The 21,187-nt window shown below is 56.2% G+C and overlaps 1 protein-coding gene across 1 annotated transcript in view; it reads left to right on the forward strand.

The window, feature by feature from the left end:
- Positions 1 to 444: 444 nt before the first annotated feature.
- Positions 445 to 21,187, forward strand: part of CPNE5 (copine 5) — a 200,023-nt gene continuing 179,280 nt past the window's right edge. The window contains exon 1 of the mRNA XM_074936000.1: positions 445 to 645. Within this exon, the coding sequence (XP_074792101.1) occupies positions 539 to 645 (107 nt within the window). The 5' untranslated portion in view covers positions 445 to 538. The remainder of the gene's footprint in view (positions 646 to 21,187) is intronic.

A 21,187-nucleotide genomic window follows, 5' to 3' on the forward strand; every position in this document is an offset into this window, starting at 1 on the left:
ACAGACCCTCCCCCCATACAACAGCCACGCACAGCACACCCACCCAGCACCCCAAACACACGCCCGTGCACACAGCAAACACCCCCTGGCAGAGGGCTCCCCCTGCAGGCACAGGGATCCTGGGCCCCCAGCCAAGACTGGCACCAGGCAGCACGAGGCCTGGCCCGGGGGCGCAGGGAACCCCTCCCAGGTGCACACCTGCCCCCAGCAAAGGCAGACCCACCGGGACCCTCACATGCGCCCCACTCCCCGGTCCTCACACAGCACCCGCCGAAAGGCTCCTCCCCGCCCCTGCCCAGGGCTGCGGGCTCCCCGCTCCGCCCAGCCCGGCCGGGTGGCAGCGCCTCGGGGCGGGGGCTGAGGGGCGGAGCCGGGCAGGCGGCGGGCAGCGCTCCGGAGCCGGCCCCCGGCGGTGCAGGCAGAGCGAGGAGCCGGCTGCGCGCCCGGCGCTGGCCATGCCCCGCTCCGTGCCCGGCTCTGAGCCCCCCGCAGCGCCCGGGCTGTGAGCGGGAGGCCCCGGGGGCGCGGCTGGACGCCCATGGAGGAGGCGATGGACAAGGGGGGCGACATGGCCTCAGTGAGCGACTTCGACCCCATCGCGGGCAGCATCCCGGCCACCAAGGTGGAGCTCACCGTCTCCTGCAGGTACGCGCAGCCCCGCCGCCGCGGGGATGGGCGCCGCCGCGGGCCCGGGCGGGGGCCGGGAAAGTTTGTGCCCGTGCAGGGAGCTCGCCACCGCTGCCGCTGGGCTGGGGAGAGCAGGGGGTGCGAGCCCGCCGGGGCTGGGAGCAATGAGCCAGCCCCATAGGCGCTGGCACGAGGGGGCTGCCCGATGCCGCTCCCCCCGCCCCCGGCGGGAAGTGGTTTTTCCATCCCAGCCAGGCTTTGCAGTTTGGGTCAATGGGTCTCTGCGCCCCCGCTATACGGGGGGGGGGTCCGAACCGCGGGGGGCTCCTGGCAGGCGCGGGTCTGGCTGGTGGCAGGGCCAGCCGGGGGGGCTCCCAAGGCCATGCCCCACGCAGGGAGCCACTCTGGGGACAGAACTGCTCCCTGTGTGCGAGCGTGTGTCTGTGTCTCACTGCGTGTGAGTGTGTCTCTCTCTGGGTGTGTGAGTGTGACTCACTGGGGGTGCATCTCAGTGTGTGTTATTCCTGAGAAGTGCGTAGCTCTGGGCTGCCTCCAGCACACGGGCAGCCCTGGGGTGGTTCCCCGAGATGCCCAGCCAGCCCTGGCTGGGGGGACATGGTTGTTCTCAGAGTTGAAATCAGCAGCAGCCCCCATTGCTCTAGTACAGCTGCCCCCTGCCCCCCCCCGAGCCTGTGCACCCTACTTCCCCCCCCCCCCCAGTGTTTACTTCTCCAGGGCGCCTTGGCCAGCAAACCCAGCAGGCTGGCTGCAGAGGGGCCAGGCACCCCAGGGCGTTCCGATTCGTGCCCTCCATGGCATGGGATCGGAGAGGAAGTTTCTTTGAGGGAGAAGCAGACACCTGGATTGCAGTCCGGATCCCTGGCGTGGCCTGGATCCGGTGGGAGTGGAAGGATCAGGGGTTGGGGTTTTAGTGCAGGCTCCATCCTGCAGTCCTTACTCAGTCAAACAGATTCCTCCCTGTGTGCCCCCGAGCTCTCTGTGCAGAGGGCCCAGCACCCGGGGATGGACTCAGCCCCCTAAAGGAGGGGTTGGGAGCCTGCAGAGGAGGGCAGGGGGTGCACTGTCCTGTTCTGGGGAGGAGAGAAGCACATGGGACAGGTTTTTAAGGGGATTTTGGCACCAAAGTCCCAGTGGCTCCCATCTGGCCCAAGGTCTCTTCCCACTGACTCCGCGGAGATCTCCCAGCAAAGACAGTGCAGCCTGGGAGTCCTCTCCTGGGAATCCTGCAGGTGTGGGGCTGCCAGCCCCCTGGCTTATTCAGCCGGAAGGGGACATCAGAAGGTGTCTGTCTCTCCTCCTGGAGATTTCCACCCCATCCCCTTCCCCCGGGGGCAAGTGAGTGGGGGCCCCCAAATGATGATCCGGGCAAAGTGTGCCAGGCACCAGCAGAAGCTGTGTCCCTGTGAGGTGCTGGGTTTGGCTGACGGGTTAATGCATGGGCCAGATTCCAATCTCAGTCACACGCTGGTGTAAATCCAGAGCAACGGAGTTACTTTGGATTTATGCCAGTGTATCCCAACCATGATCTCAGTTATCCTGGTGTAAATCTGGAGTAACTCCATTGTAACTTCTGATTGACATTGGGGAAAATAAGAGAATTGGGCCCAGTCATTCCGGATTTACACCAGTGACTCTCGGAGAGCAGTCTGGCCCCAGTGCGTCTATGCTCAGACTTAACATGCAGGGAGTAAGTGGGGAGCCTTAAACTGCTGGGGTCTGTTCTGAGCCTTGTTCTAGGTGTGTCACGCTCAGTAAGCAGCTTCATCCCTAATGCTGTTTAGAACGAGAGACAGGCCTTTTCTTCCTTTGCTGGTTGAGATTAAAGAAGGAAAAATTTGTGTAGAAGAGAGAGAGTGAGCCTGGTGTAAACAGGAGCAGCTCCATTGGCTTTGGCTTACCCCAGCCAAGAATCATAGCATATCAGGGTTGGAAGGGACCTCAGGAGGTATCTAGTCCAACCCCCTGCTCAAAGCAGGACCATTCCCCAATTTTTGCCCCAAATGGCCCCCTCAAGGATTGAACTCACAACCCTGGGTTTAGCAGGCCAATGCTCAAACCACTGAGCTATCCCTCCCCCCAAAGGATTGGGCCCGGAACCTGGGCCAGCCACCCCCGGCTCCCCTCATTCCACAATGGCACGGGAAGTTCTTTTCCTCATGCTGCTATTTTAGCAAGTTCTGATATTTCTTTGCAAGAAGCCCCAGCAGGTGCTTCCCCCTGGTTGTTTTTCTCCCTGCACTTAGAGCTGGAGCTTGCCTGGGCGTGTGTTTGCGTCAGACATTGCCAGGCGGAGATAAGCCAGACTGCAGGAAGAGGGGCACCTTCTAACCTGGTGGGGACGGCTTTACTGCCAGCACCTGCCCTGAGCCAGCCCTTCTGAGCAGCATCAGGACGTATCCAACTCCTGCAAGACGGAGCGTGGAGTGAGGCTTAGGAGACCTGTATCTGGAAGGGCACAGTATAGGTAGAAGGATGCTCTTGTGATCTATCTATCCCCACACACTGCATCCATCTATCTAATCTAATCTAATCTAATCTAATCTAATCTAATCTAATCCTATCTCAGAACTCCTGGATTCTGTTATCAGCTCTGACACTGATTTCTTGTGTGGTCTTGGACAAGTCCCAGACCTTCTCCGTGCCTCAGTTTCCCCACCCTCCCTGAGGGTTGGTATGGCTGAGTTCCTGCCTTGCATGGGTGCTGCGAGGATTAATTAGTCAATGTCCATAAAGCGCTTTGAAGATGAATAGCCCTGTGGAGGTGCTAAGGATTATGCTCATTCTTTGCGTCCCGGCACTGAGGTTTTGCTCTGTGCTGCAGCGGGGACTTTCTGGGAGCTCGGTTTACGTGGCCTAGCAATTGAGAGAGCTACGGAAGTTTCAACAAAACCCCAAAATTATTCGGGTGCGGGGGTGGGCAAAGGAAGTTTAAATTTTCAGCTGCCAAAAACAGGAAAAGAAATCAGTTTTCAATTTTTTGACAAAATACCTCACAAACATTCAAAGAAGAAATTTGGCAAAAATGAAAAAAACCTTTTCATCAAAACAGTTCACGGGCAGAAGAAACCTTTCCTGACCAGCTTTCCCACTGTCTGCCCACTCTCCCACCGGTGGGATTCACTGGCCCTGATGTCCACCACTCCTGCAATCTGCCCTCCGGGTGAGGCCTGGATCCAACTGCTGCCTTGGGTCCTGTCCGCACTAGCAAAATTACTCTGTTCCCAGACTCAGTTGGCAGGTGGCTGGAATGTGTCATGGTCCCATCTACACAAGCAAGGCTGAATGGTAATAGTCCTTAGCTCTTCTCTAGCACATTCCATCCCGAGATCTCCAAGTGGTCTACAGAGCAGGTCAGTTTCATCTTCCCCATTTTACAGATGGGGAAACTGAGGCACCGGGAGACTTGCCCAAAGTCACCCAGCTGTGACTAGAACCAGGTTTCCTGAGTCTCAGCCCAGTGCTCTGGCCACTCGATAACACTGTCTCCCATGTGGTAAGTGTGTCATGGCGCTGGGATGTTGTAACTGACCCTGGAGGTTTTGCGGCTTCTCACTACTGAGGTGATGGAACCCCGCAGCGGAGGAGCTGGGTTTTGCAGCTAGGGGGGTGAAGGGTCATTGGTGGGGGGCTGGAGAGTGAGTGAGGTCTGCGCTCACTGGGCTGCGCTTGTTCCTGTCCCATGGGGCTGGGCCCAGCTCCCCACGCTGGGTGTTGCGGCCTGGCGCACAGGGTCACCGTGCCGTTCAGGGTTGTCGTGAGGCTCTTCAGCCCCAAGTGTGGGGGAGGGACAGTCAGTCCCCACCCCATTCCTGCCTCTGGAACCCAGGTTAGACACAAGCTGAGCGTGGACACGAGCCTGCGGGGAAAGAGCCACCCAGGCTGTCCCGGGCACGCCAAGGCCCAGGGCTGGAAAAGCAGGGGAGTCAGAGTCAGCACTGAGGTGCGCTGGTGCAGCTTTCGGTGCTGGGAGTGGGCGGGAGGGTCCGGGACTGGTACCACAGGGGGCTGTGAGTCAGGAGGAAGGGCACTGAGAGAGCTATTGGTTTGGGGACAGAGGACTGGAAAAGCAAGAGGAGCTCTTGTTTGGGGGTTGGTCAGGATGGAGGGGCACCGGCAGAGCTGGCGGGTGGGGGGGGAGCCCAGGGCTGGGGCATCAGGGGGCTGTGGGTTGGGGTGGAGGGGCACTGGCAGAGCTGGGCAGGGGGAGCCCAGGGCTGGGGCAGCAGGGGGCTGTGGGTTGGGGTGGAGGGGCACCGGCAGAGCTGGGCAGGGGGAGCCCAGGGCTGGGGCAGCAGGGGGCTGCGGGTCGGGAGTGAGGGGCACCGGCAGAGCTGGGAAGGGGGAACCCAGGGCTGGGGCATCAGGGGGCTGTGGGTTGGGGTGGAGGGGCACCGGCAGAGCTGGGCAGGGGGAGCCCAGGGCTGGGGCAGCAGGGGGCTGTGGGTTGGGGTGGAGGGGCACCGGCAGAGCTGGGCAGGGGGAGCCCAGGGCTGGGGCAGCAGGGGGCTGCGGGTCGGGAGTGAGACGCACCGGCAGAGCTGGGAAGGGGGAACCCAGGGCTGGGGCAGCAGGGGGCTGTGGGTTGGGGTGGAGGGGCACCGGCAGAGCTGGGCAGGGGGAGCCCAGGGCTGGGGCAGCAGGGGGCTGTGGGTTGGGGTGGAGGGGCACCGGCAGAGCTGGGCAGGGGGAGCCCAGGGCTGGGGCAGCAGGGGGCTGCGGGTTGGGGTGGAGGGGCACCGGCAGAGCTGGGCAGGGGGAGCCCAGGGCTGGGGCAGCAGGGGGCTGCGGGTTGGGGTGAAGGGGCACCGGCAGAGCTGGGCAGGGGGAGCCCAGGGCTGGGGCAGCAGGGGGCTGTGGGTTGGGGTGGCAGGGCACCGGCAGAGCTGGGCAGGGGGAGCCCAGGGCTGGGGCAGCAGGGGGCTGTGGGTTGGGGTGGAGCTTGGAAGGGCACTGGCAGAGCTGGGCAGGGACCCAGGATGGGCAGTACACTGTTGTCATGGGGGTTGAGGAGCACTGGCAGAGGGTGTGGATTAGCTGGCACATGGCTCGAGCTATCAGCTTCTCACTGTGCTGAGCTCCACGGAAGCAGGAGCTGGCGCCACTCAGTTCGGCAGCAGCCTGCTCCTCGCCATCCCCTCAAGCCGCTCTCCGTGACTCCCCCTTTCGAGCCCAGCTGTAACCGGAACCTTCACTAGACTGCATGAGGGCAACGGGCATTGCCGAGTGCACCACGCGGTGACATCCCAGCATGTGGCTGACAGTGTCAAGGGGTCAGCAGACCAGGAAGTGATGTGGGGTCCAATCCAGGCCCCGCTGAGGTTGATGGCTTCCCATGATTGGAGGAGGGGAGGCAGCGTTTTAAAAAGATTATTTCAGTGCATTTCTGTGCTGAGTCCATCCTCGAGTCTGATTAGCGGGGCTGGTTGGAGCAGGATTCTGTGCTGACCTTCCATGTGGAGAAATAGTTTGTGCATCTTTATGATCTGTAAAGAATGACTGAACTTTTTAAAAGCTTTTTTCCCCTGCTTGTTTTTACTATCAAGTTTTTCATGTTTTTTGCTGGAGGTCTTCTCTGGAGGACCAGAGCGTGACCTTTCTCTTTAATGGAAAGGGTGGAGTTGTTTGGCTCTTTAACATAGAGATCTTTCCTCCCAACTGTGTGTTAGGCCTTTGTGTTAACAAGGTACGAATAAAAAACAAACCCAAAGAGTCTGAAATAGCCTGAGTTAAAAATCCCTTCCCCCTCTCAGTGCTCAGAGGTACCTGTGATGACTTAATGCTGCCAGTTCTCTGGCTGTCCATAGAGACATCCAGGAAAACCAGAGTAGACGAGACTTGAATTTCAAATGTGAAAAACAAGCAAGGGAAAGATAATTTTTTAAAAAAAGAACACAGAGATAGACAGACACCCCCACCTTGACACACAGACAGGCAGAAAGATACAGACCTTTTAGGCTTCCTTTGTCTGTGCTCAAGAAGCCAAGGATGGCGCAGCCAGCAATCCCTCCTCCCCCTGGCGTGTCAGTTGTCCCTCAGTTTTCAGTGTTGCTTTGCAGTTTGCCTATGACAGTGGCTCATTTGCTGCTGACCTTTCCGTTTCTAGCAACAATCAACAGTAGACATTCTGTGCCAGATTCAAATGGCTTTAAAGAGGGATTAACTGGGGGCCTGAATACATTCAAACGGACTCTTTCTTGCCCCGCTCTTCGTCACAAGTGATGGATTAGCTGTTCCTGGGCTGCTGGAGCTACCTCGTGTTGTTGACTTGCAGCAATCGGAGCGGCGTAAGGAACAGATACGTCGTCTGCCTTGCCCGGTCAGAAAGCAGCTCGCCCACATAACTAGTTTTTCTTTTAAAGCACATTGTGTCGGAAGCGTGTTCCCCCTTTAAAGCCTAGCGCGTCGCCATGGGAAATCCTGGCTCCTCACTGTGGATGTGCTGTCTTCCAGCTCAGATTGCTGAATTCTGCTCAGCTGTTGCCTTTGCTTACATAACACCCGGGATGCAACAGCCTTCCCTGTTCACCTTTACTGGTATTATAGGAATTCCTTCCGCCTGTACAGCAACTTTCTCCCAGCGCTGTGATTGCAGGCTGGGATTGCTACCCCTAGTGACAAATGGGGAAACTGAGGCACAGAGCAGGGAAATGACTCGTCTGAGGTCACATAGTGAGGGCCAGATCTTAACTGGTGTAAATGGTGTAACACCACTGACTTCAATTGACAGCAGCTGCGGGTCTGGTCCTTTCAGTGGCAGAAAGTCCAGGTCTGAATGCTAGTCCCTTGCGCTAACCACTCAGTGCGGCTATTGCAGAACACCTAGTGATGTGCAGGTACCATCTGTGCCGGCAGGGCTTCTCCCTTGCACCCTGAAGTAGGGGCGGTGTTTCATTCGTGTGCTAGGTTACCAATGGCTGCCTTGGCACACACCCTTCCAGCTTTGGCATCTAAGTAGAACAGACTACGGCCAAAATTTCCAAGGATGCGGGCCCAGCAGGGGCCAGGAAGGAATTTCCTCATCTGTCATTCTACCATTGCACAGGACAGCTGCATTTTGGGTGGGCGGTGTCTGTTTGCCGTCCTCCAAGCACTGATCCTTTAGCAGGATGCAAGACGAGATGGCCTCACTGGGAGGTTGGACCAGGGAGCGCATTAGGGCTCCTGCTCTCCTGTAGGAGGTGGGCTGTCAGATCACGTGGTACGGTGCAGGGCCAGGAACTAGACAGAGCAATGACCTGAAATCCTCTGGCAGGAGCCCGTCAGTCCTGAGCCGGCCCATGTGGCCAAGTGTGGCTTTGTCTCCTGCTGGTGGCTGGAACATGTGGACCGGTTTGTGAGACTGTTGCTGCCCCTGTGCTCACAGGGCTGGTCCGTAGCTCAGGCAGCAGGGCCCCGCCCAGGTGCACGCTCAAGGGATGGGCCGTGTGTGTCACAGCGGGGAATGTGGAAGGGGTCAGGGAGGCAGCCAGTGACGGTGACTTTGGTGGGCAAACCAGCCTGAGGCCAGGAATGCAGCAGGAGCTGCGGAGAGATGAAAGGTCAGGGTGGTGAGGAGGGGAAGGGACTGTCTGGGGAATATCGGGGCAGGTGAGAGCAGCCAGGGCTGTTTGTCTTTGCTGCTCCAAGCTGCAGAGGTGGGTTTTGTTTCCCAAATGCCTTGACTCAGGAGCACGAGATCTGCTGACAGTCACTGGAACTTGTGCTCCTAGATTGCCGGAAGCCTCTGAATGATCCTGCTTGCGGGGAGAAGGGAAAGGATATTTCACTGATGCAATTAAAAAGCAGGCTGCCAGAGCCCTGTGGTGAATATAAATTCCAATCCATAATGTACGATGCCCCAAGCTAATAGATTTTAATGACAAATCACAGCTGAGGAGCAACAGAAAGCAAACCGGCTGTTCTGGGAGCCACCTAGCTCCTGGGCAGAGGGGAGCCAGCGCCCAGCCCAGAGAGAGGATTGTGACAGGCTGAGTCATTTAACCGGGCCAAGGCCTCAGGCAGCATAAATTGGTGTCGCTCCAGGGATTTACACCAGCTGAGGATCTGGCCTGATGTTTTCTGTGGGGCTGGATGGCTTGTGGGGACTGGGAGTGAGACCTGCCCCCAGGTTACAGGCTCCAATCCAGTGTGCGCTGATGTGGATGGAAGCTGATGCCATCCGGCGCCTGGTTGGCAGATCTCAGTCCAGTCGCTAATGGACACACGTCCACGTCACCACAGCGACCAGCACTGCTGGCGCTAATTGTCTCCGGGCGGGAGTCCCAGTAGAATGGCCATGGAGCCCGGACCCCCTCTCACACCTAGACGGGGGGGGCCACCGGTGATAGCTAGCCCTGCTGTGCTGTACCCATGCTGTAAACACAGAGCGTGTCGGTCCCCAGGGCTGCCAATCAGACCCTGCCATGACAACCTGGGTAAAAGTAGCGGAGAAAGGGGCCTATAGCCTCCCTTTCCAGGTGTAGCCTGGCAGGGGCCGGTGATGGTGAGATAGCAGGGGGTATGGACAAAGCAGGTAGCAGTTCCTGCCGGGGTGACAATGTCTTGGGGCCTGATTCTCTTCTAACTTACACCGGTATCTCTAGGGCAGTCAGTGGAATCACATGCATGTAGGACCAGGGTCAGTGAGAGAGGAATCAGGCTGCTCGAATCCAGCGAAGAGCAAGCTTCACAATGGGCCAGACCCACACAGCTGGTGTAAATCACTGCGGCTCCATTGACATCAATATCGCTACGCTGGTTTACACCAGCTGAGCATCTGGTCCAATGCCTGGAGCTTTGGGGAAGTCCCTACAAGACGGAATGCTCTCCTGGACCTTATTGCTCTGATTGGAGGCTGCAGCCTGGCTGGGACTCAGGTGGGCTTCTGCTGATAAGTGCAGCCTGGGTCCAAGAGGTGCCGAGGTCTGGGAGGAATGAGGGCGGGCCCTAGCTGAGCTTTCTGGGGATGTCCTGCCCATGTCGGGTCCAGCCTGAGGGCTGAGGGAAGGTCCATCCCCAGCACCATCCCCAGCAGACCTATGAAGTTCCTCCTAACCCACGCCCCTCGGCTCTCCCCTGCGCTCAGATAGCCATCTCCACTGAGGAACAGAACGGGTGCAGCGTGGAGACTGGCAGAGCTGGGATCTGGCCTGGAACCGTCCCAAAGTTCAGCTTTAGAACGTGTGTGAGAGAATTTCAGGCTAGCCTGGGAACAGCCGTGAAGCCCATCAGGGTGTCAGTCGGTCCGAGTCCCGTTTCTGCATCTCTCGGCAGCCTGGGCTAGCCTCACGCACGGCCTCCAGCTCAGATTTCGATTCCTCAGCTGTAATATCGGCTGGGAGCAAACGGAGACAGAGTTGGGGGATTTCTCCAGGGACGCCGTTCTGGGTTCGGGGGTCCTTGGTGTGGGGGGAGCTGCAGGGGAGGAGGCTGAGGTCTAGGCAGCTAAGGGACACCGTGTCTGCAGAGGGGCAAAGGCTGGGAGTAGCAACGCTGTCTACGGAGGCTGTAAATCAGACATGGGATGCCCATTGATTCTGTTCTACTTGTAAGTAAAAACTCCAGGGGCACTGCCTAACCCTGGAGCTGGCAGGGCCCCAGAGCTGAGCAGCCCTGCATGGGGCCTCTAGACAGGATTAGAGCCTTTCTCTGATGGCTCGCCTCAGCGCCCACCAAACAGGTCCGCATCCTCTCGCCAAGGCAGCAATGCAAGCAGCACACACCCGCTTTCGCAGTGCCTCTGGCCGCAGAACTCACCCGACCATTCATTTGTTTAGCAGGTCAGATAATTAGCTCCTTATATATAACCCATAGGGTATGTTCCTCTTGTAACAGTGGCTGGGTAGGAAGCTGTTTTCGTTTGGGGTTTTTTTGCCCCAGGAAGGAGTAAAGATACAAAAACTAGAATAAGATACATTATTTCTGCTCTGCAGAAGTTGGATATTTTTCTAACCCTGCCTGTATTCATTGTGATTATATCACATTGCCGTAATTCACCTAGAGCCTGCTTCTTAAGAAGTGTTTGGGATAAATGATTCCATTTCATTGGGGGGTGGGGTGGGGTGGAGAACTTGAGAAGAATTTCAGATTCTGAACACATTTATGACCTGAAAGCTCCTCCCTCCTTCACTAACCTATAGTTATGGAATTAGTCTGGTGTTAAACCTGCTCCATGAGATCAGAATCAGGCCACATGCCTGGTTCTGATTTCACGTATTCTGGTGTGAACCAAGAGTCACTCTGTAGAGGTCACTGGAGTAGTTATTGGTGTAACTGGTGTGAGAGCAGAATCTGGCAGTCTGTGGCTACACTGATTTACACCAGCTGAGGATCTGGCCGATAATTTTTCCTCCTGTCTCTTGTGTGTGTCCGAGTTCCTCACATGGTGATTGATGTCTGCTTTGCCACTGTAACGAGCGAAGGAGTTAATTCTGAACCCCTCTCCTGTGGACATCACTGGGTCAGAAAGAGAAGGGGCTTTGGCTGGAGCTGCACAACTTGGCCTTGGTTTTCACAAAGAAAAACGGGTGGGGGAGCCAAGACACTGATGTCAAGTGGGATTTGTCCAGTTTATTTGAGATTTGATTTGATTTTTTTCTGTTAAGGACCTGGACTGATAGATTCCCCCCCACTTTCCTCTGCTTAGCTTCTTGCATTACCCCAATCAGCCTGACCCTTAGGAGAAAAACAAAAAATCAGCCCCCCTAACCAATCATAGGTGTGTTTGTTTCCTTAAAATTCCACTTTGTCCAGACCCTTCCACACGGGACTCAATAACAGAGCACCCCCTGCTGGCAGAGGCTGGCCCTGGAGTAGCTGGGAACTTTCTGGGAACAGCCAGCACTCCTGCACCTTTCCCTTCCTGCGCCCCCTCCTGGCAGAGGCTGGTATTTGAGTCCCTGGGAGTCCCTTACAGCTGGTGTCCCTGGATTGTGCCCCGCAGCGCCCCCTGCTGGTGGATTTTGGGACTGAAGAGCACTGCTAAGAGCTCTCCATGGACTGACTCCTAGAATCATAACAGAGACAGAAGAGACCTGCCAGGATTAGGTCCCATGTGGACCATCTCCCTGGGGTCTAGTTATACACTGTGGTTGGCCTGTCTCCCCCAGATCCTGTGCTCCCATAGCCACTGCATTCTGTAGCAACTCCTTTTGGCTCTGGTTGGTCCTGGGGCGGCTGGATCTTCCGAGCGGGGGTTCCCCCCAGCCAGAGCTCGGTCCCCATTCCCTGCAGCGAGGCTGGGACGGGAGTACTGAGAGTCCCCAGTACCAAAGCTCTCACACTGCTCTCCAGGGCAACGCAAGCGGGCAGAGGCTGACCCACGCCAGAGCTCCGGAGTGGTGGAGAGCTCTTCCGGAGCTGACACTCCCGTGCTAGACCCTTCATTGCCTCCTGCCAGCTGGTGCTGGGCTAGGCCAGAGCTTCCCCATGGTCTCTGCTGCTGTGTTCTTCTCTTCATCCCTTCTGGCTGACAGGCCTGCTCCTGGAGCAGCTCAGGATTCCTACATGGGGCCCTGCGGGGTCCCGCTGAACATGGGTCCCTGTTGGAGCGCGTCAGCGAACATGCCGAGGTACATACACGTCATCCCTGTGTTTTCTTTCTTCCGATTGCCCTCTAGGTGGCTGGAATGCCATCAGCAGCCAGCCAAGCTGGCCAGTCGCACATGGTTCCTAAAGGATAAATTCCTACATGCATTAAGGACATGGTCCTGCCGGGAGCTGATGTGGATGTGCTCAGCACCTCTCTGGATCGGGCCCCTAAGAAGTGCCTGAGGAAGTGGCCAGTGAGTTATTGACGTACAGCCGCATGGAGCTAAGAGGGACGGGGGAGCGGGGGCTTATCTCTGCTCGGCTGCATTTGCAGAATGACTGGAGCTGGGCACAGCATCTCTGGCTGCCACTTTGCCCTTGGTAGAGGCATCTGGGCGCTAGGAGTATTTTTGGAGAGCCCCGGAGATAAGGGGAGGCCGCGCTGAGGAATCTCGTCATCCTGTCTCTGCCCAGGGCTGATCAGCCAGTCGGTTAAGGAGACGGCGGCCCGGCTTCCAAAGGTTCTTCCCCATTTGGCCACAGGATATTGGCTCAGTAGGTCGAAGGATTTGGCTTTGGTTGAGCTGGGTGCCCGGAAGGTCCTGGAGCCTGGAGTCCCCTGCTCGGCTACGGGGCGGGACGGCGGAGGTGCAGGCATGCTCAGCTGACACGACCGTCATTCTATAGCTGTGCCTGGCAGGTGCCTGGCGCTCTGTGTGCTCAGCAGTGTGAGGGCAGGAAACGGACCCAGCATTTCCAGGTCAAGCGGAGCACCGGGCTTGTGGCTGAGGCAGAGCACAGGGCCTCGGGCACTGCGGGCTCAATTCCTGGCTCTGCCCAGGAGTTGCTGGCTGACCTCGGGCGCTTGCTTGCGCTGCCCCCGGCCCCCAGCTCCCTTGTGCTGAGCTTGTCTGTTTCCACTGTCAGCTCCCCGAGGCAGGGGCTCTTCCCTACGCTGGGATGTGCAGCACCGAGCTCAGTGGCTGTGATGGTACAAATAGAGACAAAGCTCCCCCAGCTCCCTGGGCCTTTCCCAGCTGCGTCCGGGGAGGGCTCCGGGGAAGAAGGAGCAGCAGGTCTGGGACAGTTCATGCACAGTTTGTGCACGGCCCAGTTAGGGGATCTCTGCAGCACCTGCTCTGGAGCTCAGCAGGCAGCTGTGGCATGAGACTTGGGGGCCCTTCAGCTGCCCCCGCTGGTGAGCTTAGGAGCAGCTAAGGAAGGCGAGAGTCATGGGAACACTCTGCCCGCAACTGAGCTGCCCTGGGTACGAAGAGCCTGGCGCTCATCCCTGGGCACCTCTCCAGCACAGGGGCTGTGGCGTCTAATCAGCCCGGTGACCTATGCTGCGGTGGGCACTCCCGTCAGATCAGGCCTCCCAAGGGGAAGCGGGGGAGATGCAGCCAACCCGCCCCTCCTGCCATCGCCGGCCGAGCTCCGGGCCCTGGTTCCCTAGCCTGCCCGCGTGTGATTAATGGGCCAATCTGTCTCAGCTAACAAATCAGCTGATGGCCATTACAGGTCTGGGGGCTGCTTGCCAAGTCCTGGGACATGCTCCGATGGGCTGATCTAATGCATCACATGGAGTGGGGGAGGAGGGGCAGGACTGAGCCATCAGCAAACAGCTCCTCCCGGCTGGGGATCCCTGGATGAGCTTCCCCAGGAACCAGAGCCCTCTTGGTGCTTTGTCCCTGCTGCAGCCCCATGTCTCCTGCTCTCCCCACTTGCCCTGGGTGGAATCACCCGTCTGCTCACAGGGGCCCCCGAGTCTCCCTGAGCCCCCTCCAGGCTCTCTGATGTGGGCATAGCTGCCTTCTGGCGTGTCCACCCCAAATCATAGAATCATAGAATATCAGTCTCCCAGGGCCTTCATGGTCCCCATCTACCTCCAGGATCTCCTCTCCTCCAACCACCCCCCACTGCCACCTCTCAGCTGCCTGCTCCCCCCACCCTCTCTCAAGGTCTGCACTGTTGCTGCTGCCCCAGGTCTCTGGAAGGGTTTCCCTGCCCCCCCCCCCGCGCTCTCCCCAAACAGTTCCAAACCCACCCCATCCACACTGCCTACAATCAGCCTTCCAGCCTCCCCTCCCCAGTGTCCATGCTCTGTTTCCCCGCCGCCCCCTTGCCCAGCTCTTGCTGCTGTGGGCTGGGAGGCAGCTGTGTGGCTCCATGTTACTGGGTCACATCACATTGCTCGGGTTTAGACCCCCATTGTCACTGCAACTCTGAGCACCCCTCCGAGCCAGGGGCTTAGCTGCATTGCAGCCCCTTGGAGTAGCACCCTCCTTCCTTACACAGTGCCTGGGGTGTCCCCACTCAGTGGATGCTGGGCTGGCAGGCAAGTTCTGAACTGCATTGCAAGAGCTATAGGTAACAGCACTCCTGGACAGGCCATCTGCAGGGATTGCACCTGGGAACTGTGAATCTAAGAGTATCAAATGCTACTGCTGGAACCAAAGGGCTGGAAGACACTAGCAGACTCATGGACCACTTGCTGGAAGCCTCCTCGTCTCTTCTTTCTCCCTATGAATGATTTCAGTTTCCACTGGGCTCTCATGAAATGCAGCCACCTCTAGAGTGGAGCACAGCAGTTGTTGAACAGCTGACAGTAACAACAGCCCAAGCAGGAAGTGAATGAGACTGCTGCTTACCTGTACAAGAGATATCACAGGGGAGGAGAGCAATTCTCTGAGTAGGAGGATGGCCAGAGTTTTGTGGTTAACATCCCTTCTCAGGGAATTGAACTGGGAGCCCTGGTGCCTACTGCCCTGCTCTAGCAACTAGACAGCATTTCCAGGTGTGTGGATCACGGTGAAAACCACAAAACATACAATCAAAATCCCCGCCCCGGTCCTTCCGGCTCAGCTGATCTTAGCTGGTGGCCTTTGCAGTTCTCCGGGGCGGAAAGAAAACTCCTAGGGCTACTGGAGTGCAGCTGGCTGTGAATCGATGCTCCAAGCTGGAATGGCTCCCAGTCCTGGTTGATGGGAGGATCAGATGCTGACAGAATGACCTCTCGCTCTAATGAGAAAACCTCCTGAAACCTGTCTGGGCTAACTAAGAGACATGGTGGGAAACTCCAGCCCAGGGAAGCCAGACCAAAGAACCTCTCAGCATCTCTCTAACTAGGCCTGAGGGCCTGACAGTGCTGAGCAGGCACAGGGTCCGGAGGGAGAGACAGCTCCAGGAAGAGGGACATCTCCTGGCCTGAGACGACCTGAAGAGTGGCTTAAAAATAGCCAGAAATCAACAACTGAAGGCTCCACCTGGGAGCAGGGCCTAGCAGCCAGGACTCCTTGGTCCCAGTCCTGGCTCTGAGGCAGAGTGTGGCCTGGGGGTCAGGGCAGGCCGGGGGGATTGTGACTCCTGGTGACTCTTGTTAGTTCTGCCACCAACTCATTTTGTGACCCTGGACTTGCCCCCTGTAAGTCAGTTTCACTGGCTGTAAAAGCAGATGATTGATACCTGCCTGCCCGTGGGAGGTGCTCCGCAATCCCTGGGAGAAAGGTGCTACGTCAGTCCAGCACTACTGCCGTCCCGTCCCGGGTCCAGCACCCTGAATCTTCCCAGCCAAAGCCAACAACAGCCTCGAGATCATTTCCCTTTCCCTGCACTAGGTGCCGGGCAGCCGACAACTCTGCATCCTGGGCTCACGCCTGGGCGGGTCACAGTCGGGTTATGCAGGAGGCCAGATTAGGTTATTGCAATGGTCTCTGCTGGCTTTGGGTCTGACCAATATGGCAGACAAATGTCTGGGAGGCAGGGCTGTGCTGTCCCCCTTTCACAGATGGGGAAATTAAGGCACCGAGAAGTGAAATGAGTTGCCCAAGAACACACAGCAAGTCAGTGGCAGAGCAGAGCTAGGAACAGAACCCAGGAGTCCTGGCTCCCTTCCCCTCTATTCTAATCCACTAGACCCCACTCACCTCCCCGAGCTAAAAATAGAACCCAGGAGTCCTGGCTCCAGCCCCTTCCCACCTTCATGGCTTCAGGCTCTGCCCTGATAAATAATCTGCAAATGAATATATATGTGGTGTAAGAACGGCCATACTGGGTCAGACCAAAGGTCCATCTAGCCCAGTATCTGGTCTTCTGACAGTGGCCAATGCCAGGTGCCCCAGAGGGAATGAACAGAACAGGGAATCCTCAAGTGATCCATCCCGTCACCCATTCCCAGCTTCTGGCAGACAGAGGCTAGGGACACCATCCCTGCCCATCCTGGCTAATAGCCATTGACGGACCGATCCTCCATGAACTTATCTAGTTCTTTTTTGAACCTTATTATAGTCTGGGCCTTCACAACATCCTCTGACAAGGAGTTCCACGGGCTGACTGTGCGTTGTGTGAAAAGATCAGATCCTCTGCTAGCATTAATTGCTGTGGCTGGTAAATTGATGGGGCTGTACCAGTGTAGCCTGGCTGGGCATCTGGCCCTCTGTCTAACAAACAGTGTGCTCTGAGCAGGCCCCCGATCCACCCCCATGAGACCTGCTAAGCCAAGAAGAGCCATGCCCCTGATCTTCCCCCTACACTGAAGTCTCTTCCTATTTGTGCCATGGGGGGCTAGGGGGAAGCCAGACCTGTGCTCAGGGACTGCAGTTGGGGGCCATAAGGTGAGATCTTACCGTACTGCCCCCTGCCCCCACCCCAGGTGTGTAGCTGACAGGTACAGTCTGTCCGTCGGCCGCCTTAGTGTATGTGCAATGTGCCTCAGGTGGGATGTGACCAGGATTCATCACTGAATTTGGTCCACTGGTTGGATCATTAGCTTCCCCAGGCCGGCTACGGACAGGGAGGGTGATGTGAACGCTGATCCATGCCCCCCATCCCTCGATAACTTGCCCAAAGTGTCTTTCAGCTGCAGCAGGAACTAGAACCCAGGAGTCCTGCTCTCCCCTGCCTCCACCTTCTTTAACCATCAGATGTGTCTTTCTGTTGGGTGGGTGAAGGAGTGAAAGGGGGAAGAGGGCGTTTGATGGAGGGCGAGGGGTTCCACAGCCCAGGTGGGAGGGACCCAAGACCCACAGTCTGGGGCAGGCCCTTTCCTCACACCTGTTATCCCTGCTCCTAACCCTGGTCTCATGCAGGGACCTGCCTATTCCCTACAGGTTCCCACCCTACAGGCCACTTGCCTGGGGTCAGACCTGGCCCCAGCACCTCTCACAGGAGCCAGCTTGCTTCCTGTAGCTCTCCCCCCGGACCTGGGCCTTCCTGGAAGCTCTCTTCCCAGCCGAGCTGTGCTGGCTTCGATAATCACCGGCTCCCTAGTGGATCCATCTCAGCTGGGAGGTAGCAGATTTGTCACAGGTGTGGCTGCGCCCAGCTCCCCTTAAAGGGCCAGCCACCCCTGTTAGCCTCTCAGGTTAGCTCAGAGAGCCCTGCAGCACCCGCCTGGGGAGTGCACAGAGCGTGGCCTATATTTCCTGAGCCCTGAGCCGTTCAGCGGGGGCAGGTACAGGGGGGCCAGTCTCTCCTTCTCAAACCCAGCAGCCTGGTTTGGTGAGGGGGGCGTCCGTCACCTCAAACCACCAGCCCCCGGCTCCTGCCGCTGAGCCCCAGCCTGGAGGAATTATGGGGTCTGCAGAGCGACGCTGGCTTTGGACTGCAGCCTATCGCCAGGCGCGTTCGCTGGTGTCCTGCACGTGGGGGCGATAAGCCGCTGGGATGAGCATTCGCGGGCTGGGAATGTCATTAACCCTCCTCTAACACCTGCTTGCTCCGCTGTCTGCTGCAGGGAAAGGCTCCCACTGACTGCAGGGAGCTTCGGGTCAGGCCCCGAGTCTCAGCCTGCTGCCTTCAGCGCAGTGAAGGCTGGACAGCTGCCATGGGGCAGGTGGTCAGGGTTGGGCATGACGATGGGAGGGGATAGCAGAATGGAGCAGGGAGAAAACCCAGGAGTCCTGGCTCTGCCCCCACCAGCACCGCTCTCGGCGGCACTAATGAGAATGGACTTAAGTTGAAAACTCCAGGGGTCAAAGTCTGCCGTGAATTAACCCTGCAGAGCTTCCCCGGTGGCAATGGGACCGCACAGCAATGGCAATGGGACCAGGCTTTGGGTCAGAACAACAATCCCATTAATAGTGCTAAGCACACGGGGCCCCAGTGGCTCGAAGCAGTGGCAGCCGCAGGGCCTGTGCCCAGCGCACTGGATTGACGATCAGGAGATCTAGGTTACTCCTAGCTGTGAGCTAATGGGTGACCTTGGGCCAGTCACTTCCTCAGTGTCTCCACCTGTAAAATAGGGATAATGAAACTGACCTTCTGGGTCATAGACCTTAAGGCCAGAGGGGCGACTGGCAAAGGTGTGACTGGGGAGAGACTTTTCAAGCCCCTCTCCTGTTTGTGGCTACAGCCTCATTGTTCTGCTGTCTCACAGTGGAGCTGTCTCCTGCAGCACCACCATGGCTGCTAACCCAGCACGGGGTAATTGGTTCTTCCCTGAGTCAGTGAGAAGAGGGACTCGTGAACATCACACAGTGCAGCATCTCTTGAAGGTGTGCTGTCCACTCCCCACTTGCTACCCCAGAGGAGGGAGACACAAACCCGCTGCGGAAGGTGGTGCTGTCACACAGTCCCACGTCTGGGTGCAGTGTGGTTGGCTTGTCACTTTGTGGCATCAAAACCATGACACTTTCCTGCACCCAAACAGCTGGCACAATGGTCCAGCTGCCATGCAAGAGCTGCACGTTCTGGTTCACCGAGTTTCCTTCTTGCCTTCTCAGGGACCAGAGGACGTTTTTGCAGTTCAGAAACAAATGCTGCAGCGCTGCGTGCTATTTTACACAGGTGCACCCGCAAAGACACAGCCTTGGAGACACAAAACACACACATAAGAACAGCCAGACTGGATCTGACCAATGTCCATCTAGCTCAGTCTCCTGTCTTCCCACAGTGGCCAGTGCCAGGTGCTTCAGAGGGAGTGAACAGAACAGGTAATCATTAAGTGATCCATCCCCTGTCGCCCATTCCCAGCTTCTGGCAAACAGAGGCTAGGGACACCATCCCTGCCCATCCTGGCTAGTAGCCATTCATTGACCTATCCTCCATGAACTTATCTAGTTCTTTTTTGAACCCCGTTATAGTGTTGGCCTTCACCACATCCTCTGGCAGGGAGTTCCACAGGTTGACTGTGCGTTGTGTGAAAAAATACTTCCTTTTATTTGTTTTAAACACTTCCTTATTTACTTTCTCCACATCAGTCATGATTTTATAGACATTTGTCATATCCCCCCTTAGTCATCTCTTTTCCAAGCTGAAAAGTCCCAGTCTTATTAATCTCTCCTCATATGGAAGCTGTTCCCTACCCCTAATCATTTTTGTTGCCCTTTTCTGAACTTTTTCCAATTCCAATATATCTTTTTTGAGATGGGGTGACCAAATCTGCCCGCAGTATTCAAGATGTGAGCGTATCATGGATTTATATAGAGGCAATATGATATTTCCTGTCTTCTTATCTATCCCTTTCCTAATGTTTCCCAAAATTCTATTAGCTTTTTTGACTGCCACTGTATATTGAGTGGATGTTTGCAGAGAACTATCCACAATGACTCCAAGATCTCTCTCTTGAGTGGGAACAGCTAATTTAGACCCCATCATATTATATGTATAGTTGGGATTATGTTTTCCAATGTGCATTATTTTACATTTATCAACATTGAATTTTATTTGCCATTTAGTTGCCCAGTCACCCAGATTTGAGCGATCCTTTTGTAGCTCTTCACAGTTTGCCTGGGACTTAACTATCTTAAGTAGTTTTGTATCCTCTGCAAATTTTGCCACCTCACTGTTTACCCCTTTTTCCAGATCATTTATGAATATGTTAAATAGGACTGGTCCCAGTACAGACCCCTGGGGGACACCACTATTTACCTCTCCATTCTGAGAACTACCCTTTGTTTCCTTTCTTTTAACCAGCTACCCATCCATGAGAGGACCTTCCCTCTCATTCCATGACAGCTTACTTTGCTTAAGAGCCTTTTTTGAGGGACCTTGTCAAAGGCTTTCTGAAAATCTAAATACAGTAACTCCTCGCTTAACTTAGTTATGTTCCTGAAAAATGAAAAAAGAAAAGGAGTACTTGTGGCACCTTAGAGACTAACCAGTTTATTTGAGCATAAGCTTTCATGAGCTACAGCTCACTTCATTGGATGCATCCGATGAAGTGAGCTGTAGCTCACGAAAGCTTATGCTCAAATAAACTGGTTAGTCTCTAAGGTGCCACAAGTACTCCTTTTCTTTTTTCTTTTTACGAATACAGACTAACACGGCTGTTACTCTGATTCCTGAAAAATGTGACTTTAAGCAAAACGAAGTTAAGCAAATCCAATTTCCCCATAAGAATTAATGTAAATGGGGGGGTTATGTTTCAGGGAAATTTTTTTCACCAGACAAAAAACTATATATATATATACATACATACACAGTATAAGTTTTAAACAAACAATTTAATACTGTACACAGCAATGATGATTGTGAAGCTTGGTTGAGGGGGTGGAGTCAGAGGGTGGAAGAGAGTGGGATATTTCCCAGGGAATGCCTTGCTGCTAAATGATGAACTAGCACTCGGCTGAGCCCTCAAGGGTTAACACCTGTTGTTAATGTAGCCTCACACTCTACAAGCACGAATGGAGGGAGAGGAGACAGCATGGCAGACAGAGATACACACTCTGTGTGGGAGAGAGAGAGAGATGTGCATTGCCCCTTTAAGTACATGACCCCACTATAAGTACACTGCCTTTTTAAGTATATCAGCAAGTTGAGACAGCCTCTGCAGCCAGCAGGCTCCCTCGGTCCTGAGCCCTGTCATGTCCCCACCCTGCTCTATACGGAGAAGGGGTAAGCGGGGTTCAGGAGCGGGGGAGGGGGGACATCCTGACATTAGCCCCCTTTCTTCCCCCCCACCCCTGCACAGCAAACAGGAGGCTCCGGGGAGCAGCTCCAAGGCAGAGGGCAGGAGCAGCACAGGGCAGTGGGGGGAGGGACAGCTGAACTGCCTGGCACAGGGAACTTAGGGGAGTGGGGAGCTGATAGG

The sequence above is a fragment of the Natator depressus genome, chromosome 21, assembly GCF_965152275.1.
Source record: "Natator depressus isolate rNatDep1 chromosome 21, rNatDep2.hap1, whole genome shotgun sequence".
NCBI lineage: Eukaryota > Metazoa > Chordata > Testudines > Cheloniidae > Natator > Natator depressus.